The 23,059-nt window shown below is 37.4% G+C and overlaps 1 protein-coding gene across 1 annotated transcript in view; it reads left to right on the top strand.

Annotated features, from left to right (window-relative positions):
• VEGFC (vascular endothelial growth factor C) overlaps positions 1-23,059 on the top strand; it is an 84,180-nt gene that overhangs the window by 47,256 nt on the left and 13,865 nt on the right. The window contains exons 2-4 of the mRNA XM_007448458.1: positions 3,750-3,963; positions 5,416-5,606; positions 16,922-17,073. Coding sequence (XP_007448520.1) covers positions 3,750-3,963; positions 5,416-5,606; positions 16,922-17,073 — 557 coding nt within the window. The remainder of the gene's footprint in view (positions 1-3,749; positions 3,964-5,415; positions 5,607-16,921; positions 17,074-23,059) is intronic.

The following is a 23,059-nucleotide window of genomic DNA, read 5'->3' as shown; positions in this document are numbered from 1 at the left end:
GGTACGCGGGCCTCTCACTGCTGTGGCCTCTCCCGTTGTGGAGCACAGGCTCCGGATGCGCAGGCTCAGCGGCCATGGCTCGCGGGCCCAGCTGCTCCACGGCATGTGGGATCCTCCCAGACCGAGGCACAAACCCATGTCCCCTGCATCGGCAGGTGGACTCTCAACCACTGCGCCACCAGGGAAGCCCGGGTTGCTAGCTTTGGAGAGGATGAGAAGCATTTTACTCGCTTTTTGTCTGAGTTGCTCTTTTAACATCTGTTTTCTTTACAAAGTGTGAGGTAGGTTTGTCCACTGAATGCAGGAATGAGGGAATGGAAGTAAGTGGAGATGGTTTGAAATTAGCATGGGAATAAACCAGCATGGGATAAATGAACTGGTGGTGAGCACTGTTAAAGGAAGACTTATTCTGACACTGGCTAACGCCCTAAGGAAGACTACTGAGAACTTCATCAGGGTTGAGCGGAGTTGTTTCTGAAGTAAGCAGTTGGGGATCTAGGAGTACCTGGCTTGATAAGGGAATGGCTGTGGTTCCCCCAAAACTGAGAGATCCTGCCCCCAGAAAACATTCCAGATCCGGAACGCTGAACTCCACGTGGCAGCAGACTCTCATCATTCTTCTCGCTCGGTTACCTACTGAGTGTGTATGCTCAGCATACCCCACCACACACACACACACACACACACACACACACACACACACACACATGCACTCTCTCACACACACACACTGTCACACAGACTCACACACTCTCACACACACACACACACACCCCTTCCAGAGCCAGAGTGCAACTGTGGTCCAAAATCAGTACAAAGAAAAATAGGTAGTTGAGTAAATGAATTTATAAATAAAAGCATGCTTAGAATTTATGCTTTTGCTATTTTGAAAAAAATCCTTGAATGGGTTTTAATTGTAAAGAGAAATTTAGCAGCTCAAAGGTTAGTAAAAATGCAAAATGAAATTTTTGTGTTTTCAGATACAGTACTTCTGGTTAAATAAGTCAACTTTGCTTTACTCAACATTGTTTCATAGCAACAAATTCCCCCCCCCCCCCCGACACTTTGGTAAATAATCTGGAATCTTTTAGACATAGAAGCACGTAAGGAAGAAAAAGTTTAATCTGGAATTAATTGCAATATACAAAACAGGTATGCCTTAAAATTAGCAAATTCTTTGGAAAAAAGCAAGTTTGAGGATCTTACAATTTTCTCAGCCCTCAAAAAATTATGTATCATTTCTAGCAGGTAAACTCAGTGAAATCTTGGTTATAACTAGCATGCCTAGAACAGTCTTTGGCACAGAGTAGTCATTCAGTAAAAGTTGTAAAAGCATAAAATTTTTCCTTTGGTATTTTGAACATCTTATTAGGGACAAGTGACTGCTCAGTGTACCAGCCTTCTTCCTATGTGCTTTACCTTTCCAAATACTGTCTTATTTACATACACAGAAGCTTTGCACGATACATGTTAATATCTACATTTATAAATGGGAAACCAGAGGCTTGGGGTATTATTAATATCAGCATTTTCTACACGTATGAAACACCTACTATAAATAAGCACTGGGCTATTTACATAATTTATTTCAAAGTAGCTCATTTTTACAGCAGTTGTCACATTTCACAGGGGAAAATGAGCCTCAAAGGTCACACTCATAGTAAGTGGAAAAGGTGAGATTCAAACGCAGGTATATCTGTGCCCCAAACACGTTCTTAGTGTTATTCTATATGAGGTATGTGTGGTTCTCCAAAACATGATCTGTCCTAGAAAAATCAGAATTCAGTTAGATATTTTGTTAGAAATGTGTCTCTGTGCATGCATTATGTGATTTTAAGTACTGTGTAGACATGATGGGAGAAAACGATATTTCACAAGGAACACAGGTTTTAAGTGAATAGGAATTAATGTTAAAGTATGCTTTGAGAACTGAACCTTTTATGGAGTTTAATGAATATCCCTTAATATAATTATTGCCCACATGTTTACTGCTATTACCACCACTACTACTATTATTAAACTATTGCTATCCTTGAGTGCCTAATGTAAACCAATGCAGGGGACACAGGTTCGAGCCCTGGTCCAGGAAGATCCCACATGCCGTACAGCAACTAAGCCTGTGCACCACAACTACTGAGTCTGTGCTCTAGAGCCTGCGAGCCACAACTACTGAGCCTGCACTCTAGAGCCCGTGCTCCGCAACAAAGAGAAGCCACTGCAATGAGAAGCCCGCGCACCGCAATGAAGAGTAGCCCCCGCTCACCACAACTAGAGAAAGCCCGCGCGCAGGAACGAAGACCCAATGCAGCCAAAATCAAATAAATAAATAATAAATAAATAATTTTTTAAAAAAGAAAAAAGACCAATGGAATGAAAGTTCCAAAGCAGACCCAATGTAAACAGTCACATGATTCACAAAAAGGAACTAGTGCAGCGCTATGGCAAAAGTGTGGGCTTTCCATTAAAATTAGATGTGGGGAAAAAAAAGAATCAGGACCTCTACCTCACACTATACTGAAAAATCAAGTCTAAGTTAATCGTAGGTCCACGTTTGAAAAGTAAAATAATAAAGATTCTAGAAGACAACATAAGATAATATTTTCATGACTTTGTGGTAAAGATTTTTTTTAAATACACCAAAAGCACTGACCATAAAGAAAAGTTCAAACATCATTAATATTAAGAATTTTACTTCATCAAAAAACACCATTGAAAGAGTAAAATTACAAGTTTCCTAGTGGAAGATGTTTGCAATACACATATTTGACAAAGAACCTGTATCCAGAATACATTTTACTCTTATAAATCAACGACAAATAAAACAGCCAACAGAAATGGATCAAAACCTTTTAATTGGCACATCTCAAGAGAGGGTAACCCAGTGTCCAAATAAAATGAAAGAGTGTTCAATGTCATCAGTCCTCCAGGCATTACTCATTAAAACCACAATGAGTTAGTATCCCATACTTATGAGAGTGACTAAAGTTTAAAAACTGCTAGTTGTGGGCAAGGGCATGGAGCCAGGGAGCAGCCCTCGGAAGTATAAATTGTCAGTTGGTGCAATCACTTTGGAAAATGGTTTGGCCGTATTTATAAATACATACCTCCTGAACTGTCAATTCTGTTTCTAGTTATGAAGTCCCCCAAATGCATACTTTGTCCATCAAAAGACAAGTAGGGGGCTTCCCTGGTGGCGCAGTGGTTGGGAGTCCGCCTGCCAATGTAGGGGATGCGGGTTCGTGCCCCGGTCCGGGAGGATCCCACATGCTGCGGAGCGGCTGGGCCCGTGAGCCATGGCCGCTGAGCCTGCGCGTCCGGAGCCTGTGCTCCGCAACGGGAGAGGCCACAACAGTGAGAGGCCCGCGTACCGCAAACAAAACAAAACAAAACAAAACAACTAAGTATGTATTTTACATTTTAATTGTGGTGTTTACTTTCATTTTAATTGTGGTATTGATTCAAATTAAAAGATGAATGTAATTTTACCAAGAATAGTTAATTTGGGGAAAATTAATAATATTTTAATAGAAATTTAGCATGTATAACATATATAAATATATATACATATATATTTATACATATATAACAAGCCTAAAGGTTTTCTAATGCATATATTACATATGTGTGTATATATACATATATTTATTTGTATAGGTAGATAGATATGAAGCAAGGCTAAAGGTTTTCTGGTGCATCTGTTCCACATGCCTACTCTGACAGGTAACCGATCTTGCGTGCCACTTTGACAGGCTTATGCAGGCAGAGAGCTGGAGGAGCAGCTGCGGTCGGCGTCCAGTGTAGACGAGCTCATGACTCTGCTCTACCCTGAATCCTGGAAAATGTACAAGTGTCAGTTAAGGAAAGGTGGCTGGCAACACAGTAAAGAACAGGCCAACGCCAATACGAGAACAGAAGGGACTCTAAAATTTGCTGCAGCACACTACAATGCAGAGATCTTAAAAAGTAAGTATGGGAAAGAAAATATATAGTAAGCTTCATATATCAATCCAGGGAAAATTGTCACTCTGGTCCTTTAATTTCAGCATTTGTGATACCACTGAACACCTTTAGGGCCGAAAGTAAATAAAACAACAGAAAATAAAGAATTATTTTCAAACTACAGAATTTTATGATTTCACTGTGCATGGTTAAGATGATTTCTTGAAAAATAAAGACAGGGAGGTGCGTGCATATCAACACACTGTAATTTTTTTTTAATTGAGGTGATGTCCCATCAGAAATAATTTTAAAACATACAGATAAATTTTACACACTATACCAGTTTAATCACTTAAACATTCTGCATCATAAAAATAATTGCGCATAAATTTTCTTTAGCTTTGGATATAGAAATGTTTAATTTCTAAATCATCCAAAATCACCTTATGAACTGCTATTTGCTTCTGTGTTGCTTCATAGGGAACTTGCTTGAGAGCTGGACTTTGGTAAAGCTACAACCACAAAAACTTATGATGTTGCACAAAATGCCATAGCATAAATAGGTGGACACTTTTAAAACGTTAACTCCTTCCTGTTGTTGGATGTTAACTGCTGTAAAGGTTTGAGATTGCAAATTATTTTGAGAACAAAAGCAAACAAGCAAAATGGTTTTATGGTTGAATAACCAGTAGTTTATATCTTTTTTTCCCAAAAACTTTATTTTAAGGGAAATAGGGGGAAAATAAACTAGGACATTTAAGAAGTACATCATTTTTAATGCAGTCTTTAAAGAGTCAGCAGTGTTATAGGTAAAGCACTGAGTCATTGGGAACAGAATTCCAAGAGAGAGCATGAAAGGACTAGATTTTGACTTTCCTGAAAAAGCTTAAAGTTCAGGATGCATGTCCCAGTTGCTGGAAAATACCCTCTCACTTCAAGTACCTATCACCAGGACACTACCGAGGTTGCCAGATTGCCTGCCTGAAAATGAGTTTTGAATTGAATCCAAAACCAAAGCCATCATCTCATTTACATCTCAGTTTAAAAAAGAAAAACACGTTCATGTTTGCTCTGAGACGTCAAAAATGCTACGTATGATAGCAAATGATCACGAGTCTCTGTGGGTTTTATATTAAAATGTTAATTTAACATTTTAAATGTTATTAAATGTTCATTTTCTTAAGTAAAGAAAACCAAACATAAGGGCCGTAGAATCAATATTCTATTCTCATTTTGAGAAAGCGTCTGGATGTTAGTTGTTTTTTCTTTTAGAGAATACCTCTAGCTGCTCTGTTAAAGATTATACCCTATTCCAATTCACGGGGCGATGTAGGATCCCATCAACTATTCCTCTAAAGTTATGCATTGTACTTAACTCTTCACTCTGAAATCAAATGTGAGTGGCTTCCAACTACTGTGGGTGTCTCCGCCTTGGCGGCTTCTGTGCGACTCACGGCCTTCCCTGTGACCCGACAGGTATCGATACTGAGTGGAGGAAGACCCAGTGCGTGCCGCGGGAGGTGTGCGTGGATGTGGGGAAGGAGTTCGGAGCAGCGACTAACACCTTCTTCAAGCCTCCGTGCGTGTCCGTCTACAGATGCGGCGGCTGCTGCAACAGCGAGGGCCAGCGGTGCACGAACACCAGCGCCAGCTACCTCAGCAAGGCGGTAGGCCGGGCTCTGTGTGAGCCCTGCACCCGGGCGCCTTCATCCCTGCGGCCTTCAGAGGGCCTTAGTCCCGCTCACACTTGCTTGTCTTGTCTCTGGGGAACGAAGTTAACGTCCCAGTAGTTGGTGCTTTCCATGGTAGACCATCACCGAAAGAGTAATTGATGCTTCGTGAACTCTCTTTACAGAGTGGCATCCAAGCCACGTTTTAAAGGTCAAATAGAAATGCTTATGGCAGTAGCGTATTCTGCAGAAAGTAATATTCATTTTAAAAAGATATTAAGATTTAAAAAAATGATGCTGTTTTTATATTCAAGCCAAACTCTATCAAAGACATGGCGGCCTTCTGAGTCTCTTGAAAAGAAAACGCTATCTTTTTCAAAGTTAGAGAAAATAAACATGAGGGATTTTGGAATTAAAATAAATTTTTTGAATACCTTTAATTGTGTATATTTTAAAATAATTCAGTTCAGCAGTATGACATGTGTCCTAGACAATACTGTTTATTATTATGGTACTTGAGCTGTATTTAATCTTCTTTCACCTCCAAGCTTCACAGAATTTAGGATTACTTTTACAATACATTTATGATGTTGCTATGATTCATTTTACCTGCTTCCTCCCAATTATCTGCTCATATGAAAAAAAAATCGGGATTTGCCTATGCCATTTTTGAAGTCTGTCTGGTTTCTTGTTGGTTTATGTTTTCACATTTTGTTTGGATTTTTTCGATAGACTTGATACTTGCGATAATCACAATTCTTATAAATTCTGATCTGCATAGCAGTGGCTTTAAAATGTGTAACAACAGAGTAGTTTTCATTTTAGCATTTCAAGTTTTTAAAGATGTGCAGAATTTTGGAGTTAAAAGTTTGAAGTCAGTTGGGAAGGAAGTACTTAGTCTTCCGAGTTCCGCTCCAGACACCCTCCTCTGACTCTACACACCCTCTTTCCTCACCTTCTCTTTCTGCCCTTCCTGGTGATTACTCCCAAATCTTTATCTCCAGCTCAGACCTCTCTCGTGGTTTCCGCACAACCAACTCAGCCTCGTGACTCAGCTTCCCCCAGACAGGTCAGAGTCAGCCTGTGTCACACTGGAGTTACGGCTTGTCTCCCACCTCCACCCACCCTCACAAATAAACAAAAAAGTCAATGAATCTTTTTCTTTTTCCAGCGTTCTCTTAGTAAATGATGCCGTTCTTTTAGTTGGTCAGTCTGATTATTCTTGCTTTCACCAGAAGCCCAGTCAATAACTCCTGTTAACTCTACCTTCCAAACGTCTCTAGAACCTGTCTGTGTCTTCATTCTGGTTACTCCACTCTGATCTGGGCTGCATCCGTCAATCACCTGGGGCATGACGCGTGGACCAGCCCACTAACTGATGTCATACCTCCTTCCTACTTCCCTCCAATCCCTTTGCCGCATTATAAGCAGTGAGTTTTTTCTTTTCTAAATGAGAAATCAGGTGCTGCTCAAAACTCTCCTGTAACACTGCCTATTGCGACTGAGCCAGCGTACAGCGAGGGTATTGATAAGCTGGCCTTTTCTGATTGGACTGCTCAGGCTAGCATCTCTTCTGATTGGTTGATACCAACCTTCTAAGTTGTGAAATATTTTGAATGACACTCCTCTTCAGGTGTCTCCTTTAGGATAAATCCTTTAACATGGTTTCCTGGGCCCTCCATGATCTGGCTGCTTCTTAAATCTGCAGCTTCAATTGTCTCTGCTCTTTCCCGCAAAAACTGCTTTCCACAAATACCCAAATTCCTTTACTCTTTAAATTATGTTAAAATCTCTTACCTCCAAGTCATTCCAGTACTGCATCCTGGGTTTGAAACACCTCCTTACACACCACCACCACGTCCCCACTTATCGAGCTGATTTCTACACATCCTTAGGCCTAGACATAAACGTCGCCTTCACAGCATCCTGTCCTGTGCTCCGATAGCACCCTTTATTACCCATACAATATAGCATCATTACCTTATCTGTCTGTCAGATTATTTCATTCCCCAGGCTCTAAACCCCATGAAAGCAAAGGCTGTGTTTGGTTATTACCAGGGGGCATAATAGCGCGGCAGTTGGCACATAGTAAACACTGTGCACTAAATAAATACTTAAATAAAAGGGAACAGATTTGGAGTCAAAGGCAGAGTTTTGAATAGGCTGGTTTTGAAGCATCTGAGTGGTATTTAGGTGGAGATACCAGAGGAAGACTGGGCATATAATTCTAGAACTCTACAGCAGTGATTGGATCTTCAGCTATAGATTTGGGAGGAAACCCAATATTGATGCATGTGGTTTGAAGCCTTTATGTGGTTGCTACTGCTGAGAGAATTCTTGTATCAGGAGAGAGATCCAAAGCTAATACCCAGGGAAAGCCAATATTCAGTCGTTGATATCCCACCCATTTCTCCCTTTGATTTTGTAATATCATGCCCTTCTCCCACCCAAAGAATGCACTCAGATTTATTTTTTAAGGTGAAAGGGATAATTTGAATTTAAATTCAATTAAGCAAATGTGGTGAAGCACCGACTAAGTAGTGTTTATCAAGGAGGTTTACAAACCAAGGAGAACAAGACATGAAATTCCTGATGGCACTGCTTTCATTTGCCTTTGACCTTTTTACTGATTTTGCAGCTTGTAAAGCTTGCACTCAGGTAACTCTCTTTCCTGAGTTTATCTGTTTTATTATATTTTCAATGTAGTATAAATGGGAGCATGTGATGATTGCTTTCAAACATAAAAGGAAGTTTCTTACCGATATTTTCTGAAGGGGGAAAAAAAAGTGTTTTGTTACAGGAATTCCAGACACATCTTTTGGCAACAAGTCACCAGTTAGAATCATATAAACTGTAAGGACAATGTACCTTAAGTAATGTAAAACCCAAGTTTTTAGTAGAAACTTCATAGAAAAATTTTATGGGGTTCCATGAAGGACAGGTTATCAGCGTGTGTGAGGAAGCCAGCCGTGAGTTGAAAAGTAAAACCACATGCACTGAGCATTCCAGAGTGAGCTAATCCATAACAACCGCTCCGAAGTCCTTCCCAACTAATATCTAAGTGACTTTGAAAAGTTACACAGATCGGATGTCTTCTTGACCTCTTTCCTAAACATATGCTTTAAGTGTATTTTCTCATGAGAAATTGTATGTTTAAGACACATAACCAAAAAGTAGAAAGTGGATTTTGCAGAACGTAAATTATTTGATGGCCAAAGTAGAAGCAGAAGAAAGTCATCTGCTTTTGAGCCAAACATACGGACAAAAAGTTATTTAAATGTTGGTATTGTTGTTGAATAGTGTCACTGAAGATAGGAATGAAAAAATAACTGCTAAATCTATGGGCTTTCCTTGGACATCTTGGAGTTAGAACTGGAGAAACTGTATGTGTTCATTAGTATCAACTGAAGAAACAGCTCAGTCTGGGCCCTAAACCTCCTTTCCTCATTCTGACGTGCATGAACCACATTATTTAAAATTCTGTGTTGCTGTCTTAGAAATAGCTATTCTATGTTTGTGTTACCTTATAAAGAAATCATATGAGCATATAGACTAGCAAAAGCACGCCAGATCGTATTGGAGTTCAAGTGTTTCCTAAAATTGTCTTTTACTGCAAAATTCACTTAAACCTAAGTAAAATGTGCAACTCTGGAATGAAACTTAGAAGTATTATTTTGCACTGCCGACAGGGATAATTCTTCCGTTAATTAAACAGAACACCAACAGTCTGAAGGATTACTTTATTACATTCATATGTATTTAACAAGTGGAATGCGATTTGTTCTGAATCTTTAGCTAAGTAATATTTGGCAAGCACGGTTGTTGGAAATCAGGTTTTATCCAGATGTGGGAAAAGAACTCTATACCAATACCAGTTATCAGAAGTTAATGCATCTGTTAAACATACCATTTTTTTCCAACTTAATGTACTGATCATGTCCACAAGTTTTATTCAGTATTTCTAAAACTCCTGAATTGGGGTTTTTATTTTAATCGTAGCACTGTATGTACATTTTATTTATAAAAACATGTAAAATGAATTCAATGCCAGATGTAAATCTGTTAGGACTTGCTGTCTTCCCAGACCCAATTTAAGTTCCATAGACCCTTGATAGCTGGCCATGTGGTTAATATACTCAGTTAAAAGGTTAAAATAAACCCTCAATTTTCATCTTTTCCCATGTTTAGGGATTATTTCTTTAAATGTTGTGCAGTTTTTCTGTCTGACTTTACAGTTATTAGCCGTGCTCTCCAGGGGCTACAGATGTGTCTACACTTAATTAACGGACTCAGGGTTGGAATATTTAAGTTACATATGGTAGTGAAATATTATTCACTGGAGAGAAACTGGTCATATTTTGAGATAAAAAGTTGTAAAGGAAGGCACTTTTTGTGTCATATTTTTATCCACCCAAACATTCTCTAGAATTTGGTACTAAACTGTAATCCAGGATCTTCTCAAAAAGAAAGTTGTACACCTTTTTCTTGCATAGCCTGCAAGAGAAGTAGAAATAGGAATTGTTGCTTTACAACTGTTGCTATGCTGGTGTAAACAACCTATTGTTTCAAAATGTGGCTTTATTTGAAGTCCATTCTTGTTGGTGAGAATGGACTGTTAAATATTCTTATTAAAGAATTCCAGTAGATAGCAAATGGGAACCTGTCTGTTGGAAATGTTTGTCATTTCCTCTTGTTTATTACAGTTTTTTACTGAATATACAATCACGAAATTTTTTCAATTTCCATCTTTGTTTAAATGCCATCTTTATGTAAATTCTTCTGATCTTCTCCAAAACCAGCAACTCTTTTTTTTTTTATTTTAATTTTTATTTATTTATTTATTTTTAACATCTTTATTGGGGTATAATTGCTTTACAATGGTGTGTTAGTTTCTGCTTTATAAGAGAGTGAATCAGTTATACATATACATATGTTCCCATATCTCTTCCCTCTTTGTCTCCCTCCCTCCCCCCCTCCCTGTCCCCCCCCCCAGACAGCCACAAAGAACCGAGCCGGTTTCCCTGTGCCACGCGGCTGCTTCCCACTGGCTATCCACCTTACGTTTGTTAATATATATATATGTCCATGTCTCTCTCTCGCCCTATCACACCTCACCCTTCCCCCTCCCCATATCCTCAAGTCTGTTCTCCAGTAGGTCTGTGTCTTTATTCCTGTTTTACCCCTAGGTTCTTCATGACATTTTTTTTCCTTAAATTCCATATATATGTGTCAGCACACGGTATTTGTCCTTCTCTTTCTGACTTACCTCACTCTGTATGACAGACTCTAGGTCTATCCACCTCATTACAAATAGCTCAATTGCGTTTCTTTTTATGGCTGAGTAATATTCCATTGTATATATGTGCCACATCTTCTTTATCCATTCATCCGACGATGGGCACTTAGGTTGTTTCCATCTCCGGGCTATTGTAAATAGAGCTTCAATGAACATTTTGGTACATGACTCTTTTTGAATTCTGGTTTCCTCAGGGTATATACCTAGTAGTGGGATTGCTGGGTCATATGGTAGTTCTATTTGTAGTTTTTTAAGGAACCTCCATACTGTTCTCCATAGTGGCTGAACCAATTCACATTCCCACCAGCAGTGCAAGAGTGTTCCCTTTTCTCCACACCCTCTCCAGCATTTATTGTTTCTAGATTTTTTGATGATGGCCATTCTGACTGGTGTGAGATGATATCTCATTGTAGTTTTGATTTGCATTTCTCTAATGATTAATGATGTTGAGCATTCTTTCATGTGTTTGTTGGCAGTCTGTATATCTTCTTTGGAGAAATGTCTATTTAGGTCTTCTGCCCATTTTTGGATTGGGTTGTTTATTTTTTTGTTATTGAGCTGCATGAGCTGCCTGTAAATTTTAGAGATTAATCCTTTGTCAGTTGATTCATTTGCAAATATTTTCTCCCATTCTGAGGGCTGTCTTTTGGTCTTGTTTATGGTTTCCTTTGCTGTGCAAAAGCTTTGAAGTTTCATTAGGTCCCATTTGTTTATTTTTGTTTTTATCTCCATTACTCTAGGAGATGGGTCAAGAAGGATCTTGCTGTGATTTATGTCATAGAGTGTTCTGCCTATGTTTTCCTCTAAGAGTTTCATAGTTTCTGGCCTTAAATTTAGGTCTTTAATCCATTTTGAGTTTATTTTTGTGTATGGTGTTAGGGAGTGATCTAATCTCATACTTTTACATGTAGCTGTCCAGTTTTCCCAGCACCACTTATTGAAGAGGCTGTCCTTTCTCCACTGTACGTTCCTGCCACCTTTATCAAAGATAAGGTGTCCATATGTGCGTGGGTTTATCTCTGGGCTTTTAATAGGCATGTGCTGATTGTATAGCATCAGTCTCCACAGTGAATTTTATTATTATTTAGATGCTTAATTATATACAAGCTCATACCATCTATTGTTCAAGAACAATTCACTTTATGGTATAAAACTATTTTAGGAAAATCATCATGTTCAAAATATCAAGTTATAATTATCATCATCCATTAATGATGGATGATGATACTAAATACATCCATTAGTATTTACAAGGTGCACGTATATACATAGAATTATTAGGTAAAGCTGAACGTAGTACATAAATTTTGCACTTAAGAGTTTAAATTGAAAATACAAAGTAATATTGTGCACACATTAAAGAACAAAACAATCTGACAAGAGTATAGGGATTTTTACTGCATTAAAATATAAAGAATCTATTTATTGTTTCAAAGACTGATGTTTTTGGATAGACCTTAACTCTTTTGAGAGAAAATTATAGTCACTGTGTTGGTTTCGGTCTTTATATAAATGACAAGCACAGATTTCATAAGGGAGTTAAACTGCAGGTTCTTGCTTACCAACAGCATTTGTGGTAAACTATTTGCTGTGTTTAAAATTCTAACCTAGTATCATCATACATACACAGAGATTTTTTTTTCCTAATTTGCTGTCATTGTTAGTTTTGCTTAACTAAAACTAGGGACAAGAGCCATTGATTGATGACTGTTATCTTGAGATGACGGTTGGCTTGAGATGACTGATGACGTATAGGTTCTCAATAAATAGTTATTGGAAACTGAACAAAGAAAGATTTTAAATAAGTTAAAAAATTGTAATTCCTCTAATGAAGGCTCAACTCAGTTTTAAAGAAGAGGAAGAAGAATCATCCAAACAACACTGCCATGAAATCACCACCATTATTATCCCTATTTCATAAATCATGAAACAGCGGCTAAGGGAAGTTAGGTAATTTTTCCAAATCACAAAAGTAGCACAGATGCAGGACTCTAATTAATGTCTATCTCTTTCTAAGACTAAGATCTTGGTTATTCTTATATCTCTAGTAGAAAAGGGAAGTTGCCAGTTATTTGAAAAGTTTATTTGTTTAGGGAGACATGTGAGTTTATAATGTGATTCTAATTATTAATATTTTTCAGCTCAAAAATATTTACATTTTCTGAGCATACTATCTAATTAGGAAAAAGGGCTATAGACATTCTTAGTAACATAGGGATTAAATATAGCAATATAAAATTCACAAATTGGTCTGTAAAAAAGAAAATGGAATTTATTATACTTACTAAAAAGGAGTAGAAACTGTATTTAATCATTTTAAATGAAAAAAAAAGTCAATCAATACTCACATTTAAAGCTAGTGCAGAAAGGAGGTGGGAAATGAGAGAGGCTCCTTTAATGTGTGACAGCAGCTGGCATTGGCACAATTACGTCTTACCATCCACATATACAGCACATCTCAGTAGATGTTTTTAATTCTTCTGAAGTCAACAGATGAATAAAACTCAATTATCAAAAATCTTTTTCCCTTTAATATTGGTCAAAAGCATCTTTCTCTGGACCCTTAAATTTTTTCCACACTGACACAGTCAATTAGAAAGTTAAGGAAACTGCCTGAAAATCTCAGGTCAAAATTTGGAGGTGGAAGGTGTGTTTCAAAGAGAAGAAAAGGGTTTTTACTTTAATCTTCAGCCTGTTTCTTCCTTTTGATCAAATTAACTGAACTGAGCTGGCAAATTGCCTACTTGGACTCAAACAAGAGACATTTCTATGACATCAATAATTAAATATTTATTTTCCTTAATTAGAAATAATTTTTCTCTCAAACTGCACCACAGTTTTAATGCCTATGAAAAATCTTCAACTTACAGGAAAAAAACAGTTCTCTGAACAGTGATTTGTTTTTTCAGTGCCTCTTTACCTGTCCCTTTATCCTTTTAGTCAGTGTATTCACCAACACAAATCCCTTCCACCCTTTGAAAGTATAGCGCCAGGCTTATTTTACCAGGAAGATGCCTCTTAATATGCATTTTACTGATCTCCGTCTCATTAGAACATTCTTCGAAGCCCTAGTTCCTGAATACACACCTGGTGCTTTGGGGCAGGTCCTGAATGGGGACACTGTCCACCCAGGAATGGCCGAAATCTGCCCACGATCACTGTTAACACTCACTGTGGTCTCTTTCCCCTTGGAAACCATGCCAGGGTGGCACCCGGAATGGCAGCAGTCATTGAAAGTAGGAAGGATGCGGCTGAGGTCTGGGGGTGGGAAAGCATCATTCACTCTTTTACAATAGCTGTTATCTCATAGTGCCTTATCCCTCGCCATCAGGCCCTGTTCTGCCTTGTGTCACTTGAGACGATGCCAGATCTTGCAGTGGTTATTACGCGCATTCTGTAAGCAGAAATGCCCTCGTGGCCTGACCCGTCTGATCCCTTTCTCTCCAATCGCATGAGGCCACCCTTCTTGTTTCTTCATTCCCACCTGCTCCAGCCCTCAGACTCACTCTGGTACCCAGTTATCGCCACTCAGTCCTTAGCGCACTTGAAGACCTTTGACCCTGTGACCACACCCACCTTCTTGAAGCTCTCCATTCTTCTTTTTTTTTTTTTTTTTTTTTTTTTTTTGCGGTACGCTGGCCTCTCACTGTTGTGGCCTCTCCCGCTGCGGAGCACAGGCTCCGGACGCGCAGGCTCAGCGGCCACGGCTCACGGGCCCAGCCGCTCTGCGGCACGTGGGATCTTCCCAGACCAGGGCACGAACTCGCGTCCCCTGCATCGGCAGGCGGGCTCTCAACCACTGCGCCACCAGGGAAGCCCTCCTCTCTTTCTTTTGCTTCTCTTGGTTTAACAGTTCCCCTCCTGGTTCTCCATGTAGGGTCAAACTTCTTCCCAAACACATTTACTTGTTCATGTGCCTGTTTTCACCCCTTATACGTTCCTGTTGTCCAGGTTTCTATTATTAGGCGTGTTCTGTTTTCATTCAGAATGATCTCACCAAGTTTTCTCATCAATGCCCAAGAATTTAATTCCAACTTTAATACCGCTGGCCTTTAAGGGGCTCTCCTAAGCTCTAAGTACATATATCTAATTGCCAGTTAAACATAAATTCTTAGGTTTTTCTGAGCTGACCTGTACATCTTTCTATCATTTCCACTATGACAGAGTTTAATTAAGTAATTTATAAATATATAAATATGAAAATTAAATAAGCAATTCTAAACCACTTTATATTTCTTCTGTAATGCTGGTTCTTAATGTAGGGTCGAGAGATGTCATAAGAAGTAGAAAAACTGTAGTATATATAGATAGTACAGAATTCTCTCTTAAAATAGTTATACATTGTGCAAAAGATTTCTGCCAGTGTGACATTTTACCTAATAAAAGGTTTTCATCCAAACTGCATAAACAAATGTCTTTTTAGAGAAGAAACTGGTCAAAATGATAATACTAGGATACATTGAGGCCATATGTTGAGATTATCTACATAGAATAGAAAGTATTCTGGAAAACATCTAGAATCTTGAGAATATATGCAAATAATAATAACTCACATCTACACGGCAATCAAAGTACATATCACAATCATATACGTTAGCTTACACAATTTTTAAAACAGTCCCATGAATTAATGGGTCAAATGTTACCCTGAATTTACTGGTTGTTAAAGAAATATACAGCTTCGAGAAGTTAAATGACCTTTCCAAGTTCACATTAACTTATAAGTGGGGTTGCTAATAAAGGTGCCCTGTCTGGATGTGAGTCTTATGCCCATTCCTCCTAAGGCACTTAGGCTAAGAAAGTAGCTGAAGTTTTACGTGAATATATAAGAAATACATTTCAAGTGAAGAAAATGTGCGTTTATAATTTAGATATTTCTATATTTCATTCTTCAAAATTCATTTCAGTGAATCTCCCTGTAGGCATGGACAGAATGGGCAGCAGCTAATTCTATTCCCTAAATATCTGCAATGATCTTCAACTGTTGGCATGAAATTACAGCACAGGGTGGAATCACAAGGCTCTGGGGTGTGTTGTCTTTTTTAGCACTACACAAATGTCTGTAAAGGTAGCAAACAACACACGGTTTAACTACAATTAAATTACTATGAACTGATCTTATCAAGCAGGTAATGGTCAGGATTTCACTTTCACCATTATTACTGATCATAATTTAGATTTTAAGAATCTTTGGAATTTAAATCCTCTTAGTTTTACTTAATCACTAATTTATTTGTATATTCATCTTAAAACATTGTTTTTGTGGAAGGAAGAGGAAAAGCTGAAGTTCCCCACTAATGAGGCATATTCAGAATGAGGTTTTAAACAAAATGTTAAGACTCTAATCCACCATCATGTATAACGTCCTACCCTGTTTTACACTTATATTCTCCTAATGCCTTCGTCAAAATAGCAGAAACGATCCTTTACTAATGAATGTATTTATTTTTCTTTTAAACATAATAAATTCATAAGATATCTCAGATAAATGTAACACTACTTTGAGGTTGAAGTTTAATTTGGAATGAAAGTCAGTTTTACATCTATGTATTTTATGTCTGTGTATTCAATTTACATAAAATAGGACTTACCCAAACATTTCAAGGTTGTGTGACCAATAGATTTGCTCTTACATCACAAAGATATTTATATCAGTGCCATTTTTTTTAAACCCCTGGAATAATCTAGGACTCTGAAACAATCCTTTTCTCCTTGAACATGTTGGTCTGTCACATCTCTGCTCTGTAGTCATTAGTTGGTTATCAAAATTCTAATATGCTTTATAATAGTGACATGAGATAAGCATATGGACTGTTTACTATTCTGATAAAGGATACTTATTAGACGCAAAACAGTTTTTACATTGTAATCGTAAAAAACTTTAGCATCCTGCATACATTATGCAGCACTACCTAATCATGAAGAGTTAATCTCACTCTTTTTGGACTCCAACATGTACCATAAAAATGCTTTATAGCATCTATATAATTTTTCTTCTTTTGTCCCTTCTTTGTAGTTGTTTGAAATTACAGTGCCTCTCTCTCAAGGCCCCAAACCAGTAACAATCAGTTTTGCCAATCACACTTCCTGCCGATGCATGTCTAAGCTGGATGTTTACAGACAAGTCCATTCAATTATTAGACGTTCCCTGCCAGCAACACTACCACAGTGAGTATGAATTAAATCTATTTTTTTCTTCATCCTCTACTAATATAAAATTATTTCCAAGTAAACACAGTTGATTGAAAGAATTTTTGTGAAATTTGCGATAATATACTTCTGCATCAAATAAAAAGAAGACAAATTTAAAAGTGCACCGTGAACATAAAATTAAACTGAAACAAGAAAACCCATGTTATAGACAAAATAGCTTACAATATAAAAGAAGTATTTCTGTGGAATGACACACATGCCACCAACATTCATGAAATCAACTGTGCAAATTCATAGATGATGCTAAAACTAAAAATATTTGAGCGTAAGATTTTTGGTCCAAAACAAAAAGTAAATATGAATACATTATTTTCCATCTATTAGCATTCAGTTGCCTCTCTTCAATCTCAATTAGTTTTTCTCTATATATCGATTCATATTTTTTATTTCAGCAAGGATTGAATACTGAAATTTTGATTAGTACTTGAAATAATTTTTCTTAATATTACTTCAAATTAACAGTCAAAGTAACATTTGTTATTCAAATGTTTTTCGCATCCTATTTTTTAGTTTGGTATATGGCAACATATGCCTCATTAGATCTTATAAAGGGCCTGGATAGAGCATCACGTATTGACTCTATGAACAGTTTATAATGAATCATTATGCACTGCCATCTGAGATGTAGGAACTTTTTGCCCCCAGGTTAGGATGCAGCTCTTTGTTCTTTAGTATAGCCAGGGAATATGGAATGGGCGTGTAAATAAACCTTAGATAATTCCAACATTTGTAACAAAAGTATAAATAAATTGATGGGTAAACATATACATTTACCAAAAACCTTTTTAGAAACCTTTCGTTTTAGTGGACTTGACAATAAAAGTGATGGGCTAATAGCAGTTTTCCCTGTTGGATCTCTTTGTGCTGCTTTACTTAGTGTGACAGATAGGAGGCGTTACCTTTCCAGGGACACCGTAGGAAAAACTCAAGGATAGCCTAACTTGACTGACAGAAAGAAAAAATCTTACAGGCATCTGTGAATAAATTCATACTGATGCAAGTGGAGACAACGGCCCCCCCTTGGCAACTCATCCATTCTAAGCACTTCAGTTGTTATCTCTGTATTGATGGTCTCCAGAATTACAGTTCAAGATCTGACCATATTGATGACTTATAATATTTTATTAAGACCCTTTTATCTAGCTGTGTTTATTATTATATTAGACGTAATAGGTACAAAGTCAAAGATTTATTAAGTCCGTTTATTTACCTCTACATTATTCACAGTAATGGCCTTTCATATTCTTTGAGGCCTTGAAATCACGCAGTTGTCATTAATTCCTTCTTTCCCTTATATCACACCCCAAAGCTATTGATTATTTTGGGGGACAGGGGAGATATCTGCTCCAACGTAAACTTATTATTTCATTTCCAACACTGTCACCCTGATCCACTTCATTCTGCATGGATTTCTGATTTAATGCAGTGGTTTCAATACTAGCTTTCTTGTGTCAAATGTGTCTCCAACTCCTGTATAATGTCACAAGTAAGCTTTAAAAGGCATCGTTTCATTCATCTGACCAGAAACTGTCAGTGACTTTCAACTTCTCAAAGAATTGGGGCACCGATTTTCCACCTCTGTCTTCTGGTGTCAGCCTTCCTTTCTTGTTTTGCTTCTCATTCTTCACCAAGTCTGTGTTTCACAAAGTCTGGTTCCCTAAATACCATGCTTATTTCCTGCTCTGTAACTGTTTCTATTCTGGCCTGGCTTAAAATAAATTTACTTTCTTTTCTGCCTTTCCGAAGCCATATCCATTTCTCAGAGTTCAGGTAAAGGTCTTTCTGCTGCCTTTGTCGTGTCCAGATACCACAGTCACCTTTGCTTCGTGAATTCCCATAGCAATTATTATATTTACTTTATCCTTGCATGGGTTTTTTAGGGGTCTGTAACTGTTGTATGTGAACCTGGATCATGAGAGTATTTCAGGTAGGCTTATGTCTTCTGTAATGTCCAGCTAATAACACTTAACAATAATTGAGCTGTTAACTACTTTCAGGCCCTAACACACATTGCCTCATTTAACACTGACAAGAGCATCTGTGAAGTTAGTGGCACTTAGCCTTATTTTACAGATGAAGCTGGTAATCATGCTCCGAACTTGGGAGCTAAACAAGTATACTACACTCATCAACAAATGCTTCTTAAATAAAGTAACTTATTTATCTGTATATATCTCATAGCATTTGTGTATTTTACTCATACTTTCACCATTACTTATTCTTCTAACTACTATACTGTGTGCTGTTGGAGGTCAAGAAGAGACAAATGTTTGAGCAAAGAGAGCTTGGGTCTTAGTAAGCAGAGCTGAGTTAGGTCTGCCATTAATTAGCGTTTTAACATTGGGTATTTCATGTCCCTGAACCTCAGTTTGCTTATGTGTACAATGTAAAGATGTAAAGAGGATTGAAGGAAATACTGAATGCTTCTGCAGTGCTGACTATAGTGTCCAGCATCTAAGAGATAGTCATTAAAGGGCAGATTTATTATTATCGTTAAGATTCATGTTGGATTCATTGCCTTGTCTCTTGTGTTTTTCAGTGTGTTTCACTGTGTACAATAAGAAACGTATTTTATATTCCAAGCCAGTGGGCAGATAACTATGCGTATATGTAATATCCATCTATGTATGTGTGTAATATTTATAATATATATATATATATAATTTTAAAGTAGATAACTATATGTAACTTTACATGTAGCTATATAGGCATATATAGCTGTAAAAATAAAACAAAGTATTATTTTAAACTACTTCCTTTAGAGTAGTGCTATTCGACCTTTTTCTTTTCCCGTTATCACCCCCTGAGGACCCTTTCATGGGCATCTTTTTCCGAATCTCCTCCTGCATGAAATCTGAGTACCACAGACACATCGATACCTCTTTGTGCACCTTAAGCACATCTGGGCTTCATACATTTAAAAGGAAGTAGAAAGCTTACTTTTTTATTCAGTGTAGGATTAAAAAGGACAGAATAAAAATGTTATAGTGAAAAGTTAAATAAAAATGTAAAAGCTGTCAGTATTGAACGTAACATAACTGTTTGCTGAGAAATTTTTAAAGTAATTTATCTACTTATAAAAATGGTAATACGTCAGATTACATATGGAAATCAGCAATTGACATAAACTGACAATACAAATACAATAATTTTTAAAACATTCAAAAGAATCATGTTCCAGCAAAAGTAAAACAATTTCTTTTAATAATTATTTAAAAAAACTTTTAAGAGAAATTAACTTTAACTTCGGCTTCATATGAGAAAACAATATTTAACCTGTATAGCTACTAGATATTCATTTAGAGGGCATCAAGAGTTTTTCTTCTCGGCATATGACACACTAATGTTTTGATTAACATCTAAGCTCAAACGTTATTTGAGCTTAAATACACACAATATGATCAATAACTTCCCACCTAGGTATTTATCCAAGAGAAATATAAACGTATTTCCACACCATAACTTGTAGACAGACATTCATATAAGCTCTTTAGCCTGTAACTGGGAGCAAACCAACATCCATCAAAGATGAATAAATAAACAAATTGCAGTATATCCATACAGTGGAATATTGCTGAGCAGTCTAAAAAGAATGAACTGTTAATACACACAACAACATGAATGGATTTTAAAAATGTTAAGCTGAGTGAAAGAAGCTGGACTAAAAAGAATGCATACTGTATGATTCAATTTACATGAAACCCTAGAAAAGACAAAGATAATCTAGACTCAGAGAATGCAATCAATCGTTGCCCAAAGATGCAGGGGGTGGGGATTGACTGGGATTGAGCAAAGGGAACATTTTGTGGGTGATGGAAATGTTCTGTATTTTGATGGTGGTGAGCGTTACACAGGTGCACAAATTTGTAAAAAGGCAGTGAATTTAAAATAGGAGCATTTTGGGACTTCCCTGGTGGTCCACTGCACTCCCAATGCAGGGGTCCTGGGTTCGATCCCTGATCAGGGAACTAGATCCCGCGTGCTGCAATTAAGAAGTCTGCATGCCGCAACTAAGACCCAGACCAACCTAAATAAATAAATATTTTTTACAAAACAAATTTTAAAAAAAAGGAGCATTTTCTTATATGCAAATTATTCCTCAGTAAAATTGATTTTTGAAATGCCAAGAGAAAAAGACCTCTTTCATTAACTATAATTTTGAAATTAGTTGCGGTTCAAAATGGTAGATGTCTTAACAACTTTATGGTGACACTTTAAGTCAAGATTATAATGATTCCTTCGAGGGGAGGGCTTCCCAGCACTCCTTCCTGTGGAGATGAAATCCCGCTCAGTGCTGCCAGGAGGAAGACGAGTCATGTCTTTTCCTGACTCTTGGTGTTATGTTTACATTATTATGAGGTTAACTTAGTAGCATATCATTCGTTTTATGTTATTTAAGAACAGATATAACTAAGTAATTGAGAGAATCATTCACAAAATAAGTCATTCATAAAATAATTCTTGAGTCTCTAAAAAGGACAAAGAATGTTTCTAAGTACTGTGCGAGAGGACAGAGATGGGCTTGGTTGCCCCTAACCTCTGCGGATTCAGAGTCAAGGGACGACGTGTGTTATGTTGATATTATTATTGTTATTATTTATTTTCCTAAATATTACTGTGCACCAAGCCACCCATGGCCTCATGCTCGTAACTAGTGCTGCCAGGTGGTGGCCTTGATGACACACACCACAGAGCACAGAGTGTGCTCGCTGTAGGTGGCTTCTTGGTTTGAAAATTCCTCCTCGGCTCACTAGCCCTTTTGAGTTCTGCTAAGTTCTATAAACTTTTTGTGACGCTTTTTCATCTTTAAAACAAAACAATAAAATGTTATATATAACATAATATAGTGTAAGATTTATAACCTGTAGTCCTCACAATCTATTCAATAACATGACACTCTATTACATATTAATCTAAGATTATAATACCATAATAGAACAACAATGATGATGATGATAGCATCTAACTCATGAGGGTGTAATGATGTTTATTATCCGTGTTCATGTGAAATATTAGCCCAGTGCCTGACACGCAGTAAGCATTCAATAAACATTGGCTATTTTTACTAACATTTTACAAATGAGAAAATTGAGTCTTAGAAATGTAATTAGCATATACAAAGCTAAAAACTGAAAAAAAAAAAAAGTGTCAGAAGGAGATAAAAAGTCAAGTGTTCCTTTTTCTTATCCCTAAGCTCTCCCCCAATAGCATATAGCATTTCTAGTATTTTCAAAACAAAATTCAAGTCTCAATAGCAGCAGCACAAAACATACCATAAGTTCAGAGGCGGGGGAGAGTGTCTCTAACAGAAGGGGTTAGTTATCATGTTCATAGTGATGTCCTCAGATTATTCTCTTTTTCCCAATTATTTCCTCTTATATTTTCCTTCAGAGTTAATTCCATGAATTTCTATGGCCCCGTTAATGATGGAGACTCTCTTTTTATGGAGGGAGCCGTTTATGATTAAGAAGCGATGCCCAAGATCCTTCTACTTGGTGTTTATTCATTCATGAGTATTTATGTTGAGTCTCCTATATGCATAGCACTGTGCTAGGAAACGTAGGATTTTTATAAATGGATTATGTAATTTCTTAACTAAAGCAACTTACGTACCAAAGGACAAACATACACAAATATATCTAATATAATAAGTGTATAATACACTATGCTCTGCTTCATTCAGCCATTCAGCAGACAGTTATTATGTGCCCTCTAGGTACTACTGTTGTGCTAGGCTATAGAGATAGATAGATAGGATTGCTATTCCAGAAGGAATCCCATAAGTGAGTCAGACATGTAACCTTAGGACTGGAATTGGTGTAGGAGAGGAGGTCATGCTGCATGGCTGCAGCAGAGTGTGTGATGGAGGGGATCTACAGGAGTCCAGAGAGGTCAGCAGAAGTGCAAACGCCATTCCAGGGATGGACGACTTCTCTCTTTC

This window comes from Lipotes vexillifer, unplaced genomic scaffold, assembly GCF_000442215.2.
Source record: "Lipotes vexillifer unplaced genomic scaffold, Lipotes_vexillifer_v1.1 scaffold1091, whole genome shotgun sequence".
NCBI lineage: Eukaryota > Metazoa > Chordata > Mammalia > Artiodactyla > Lipotidae > Lipotes > Lipotes vexillifer.
The sequence above is the reverse complement of the archived record's forward strand: the minus strand, read 5'-3'. Positions and strand labels throughout refer to the sequence as shown.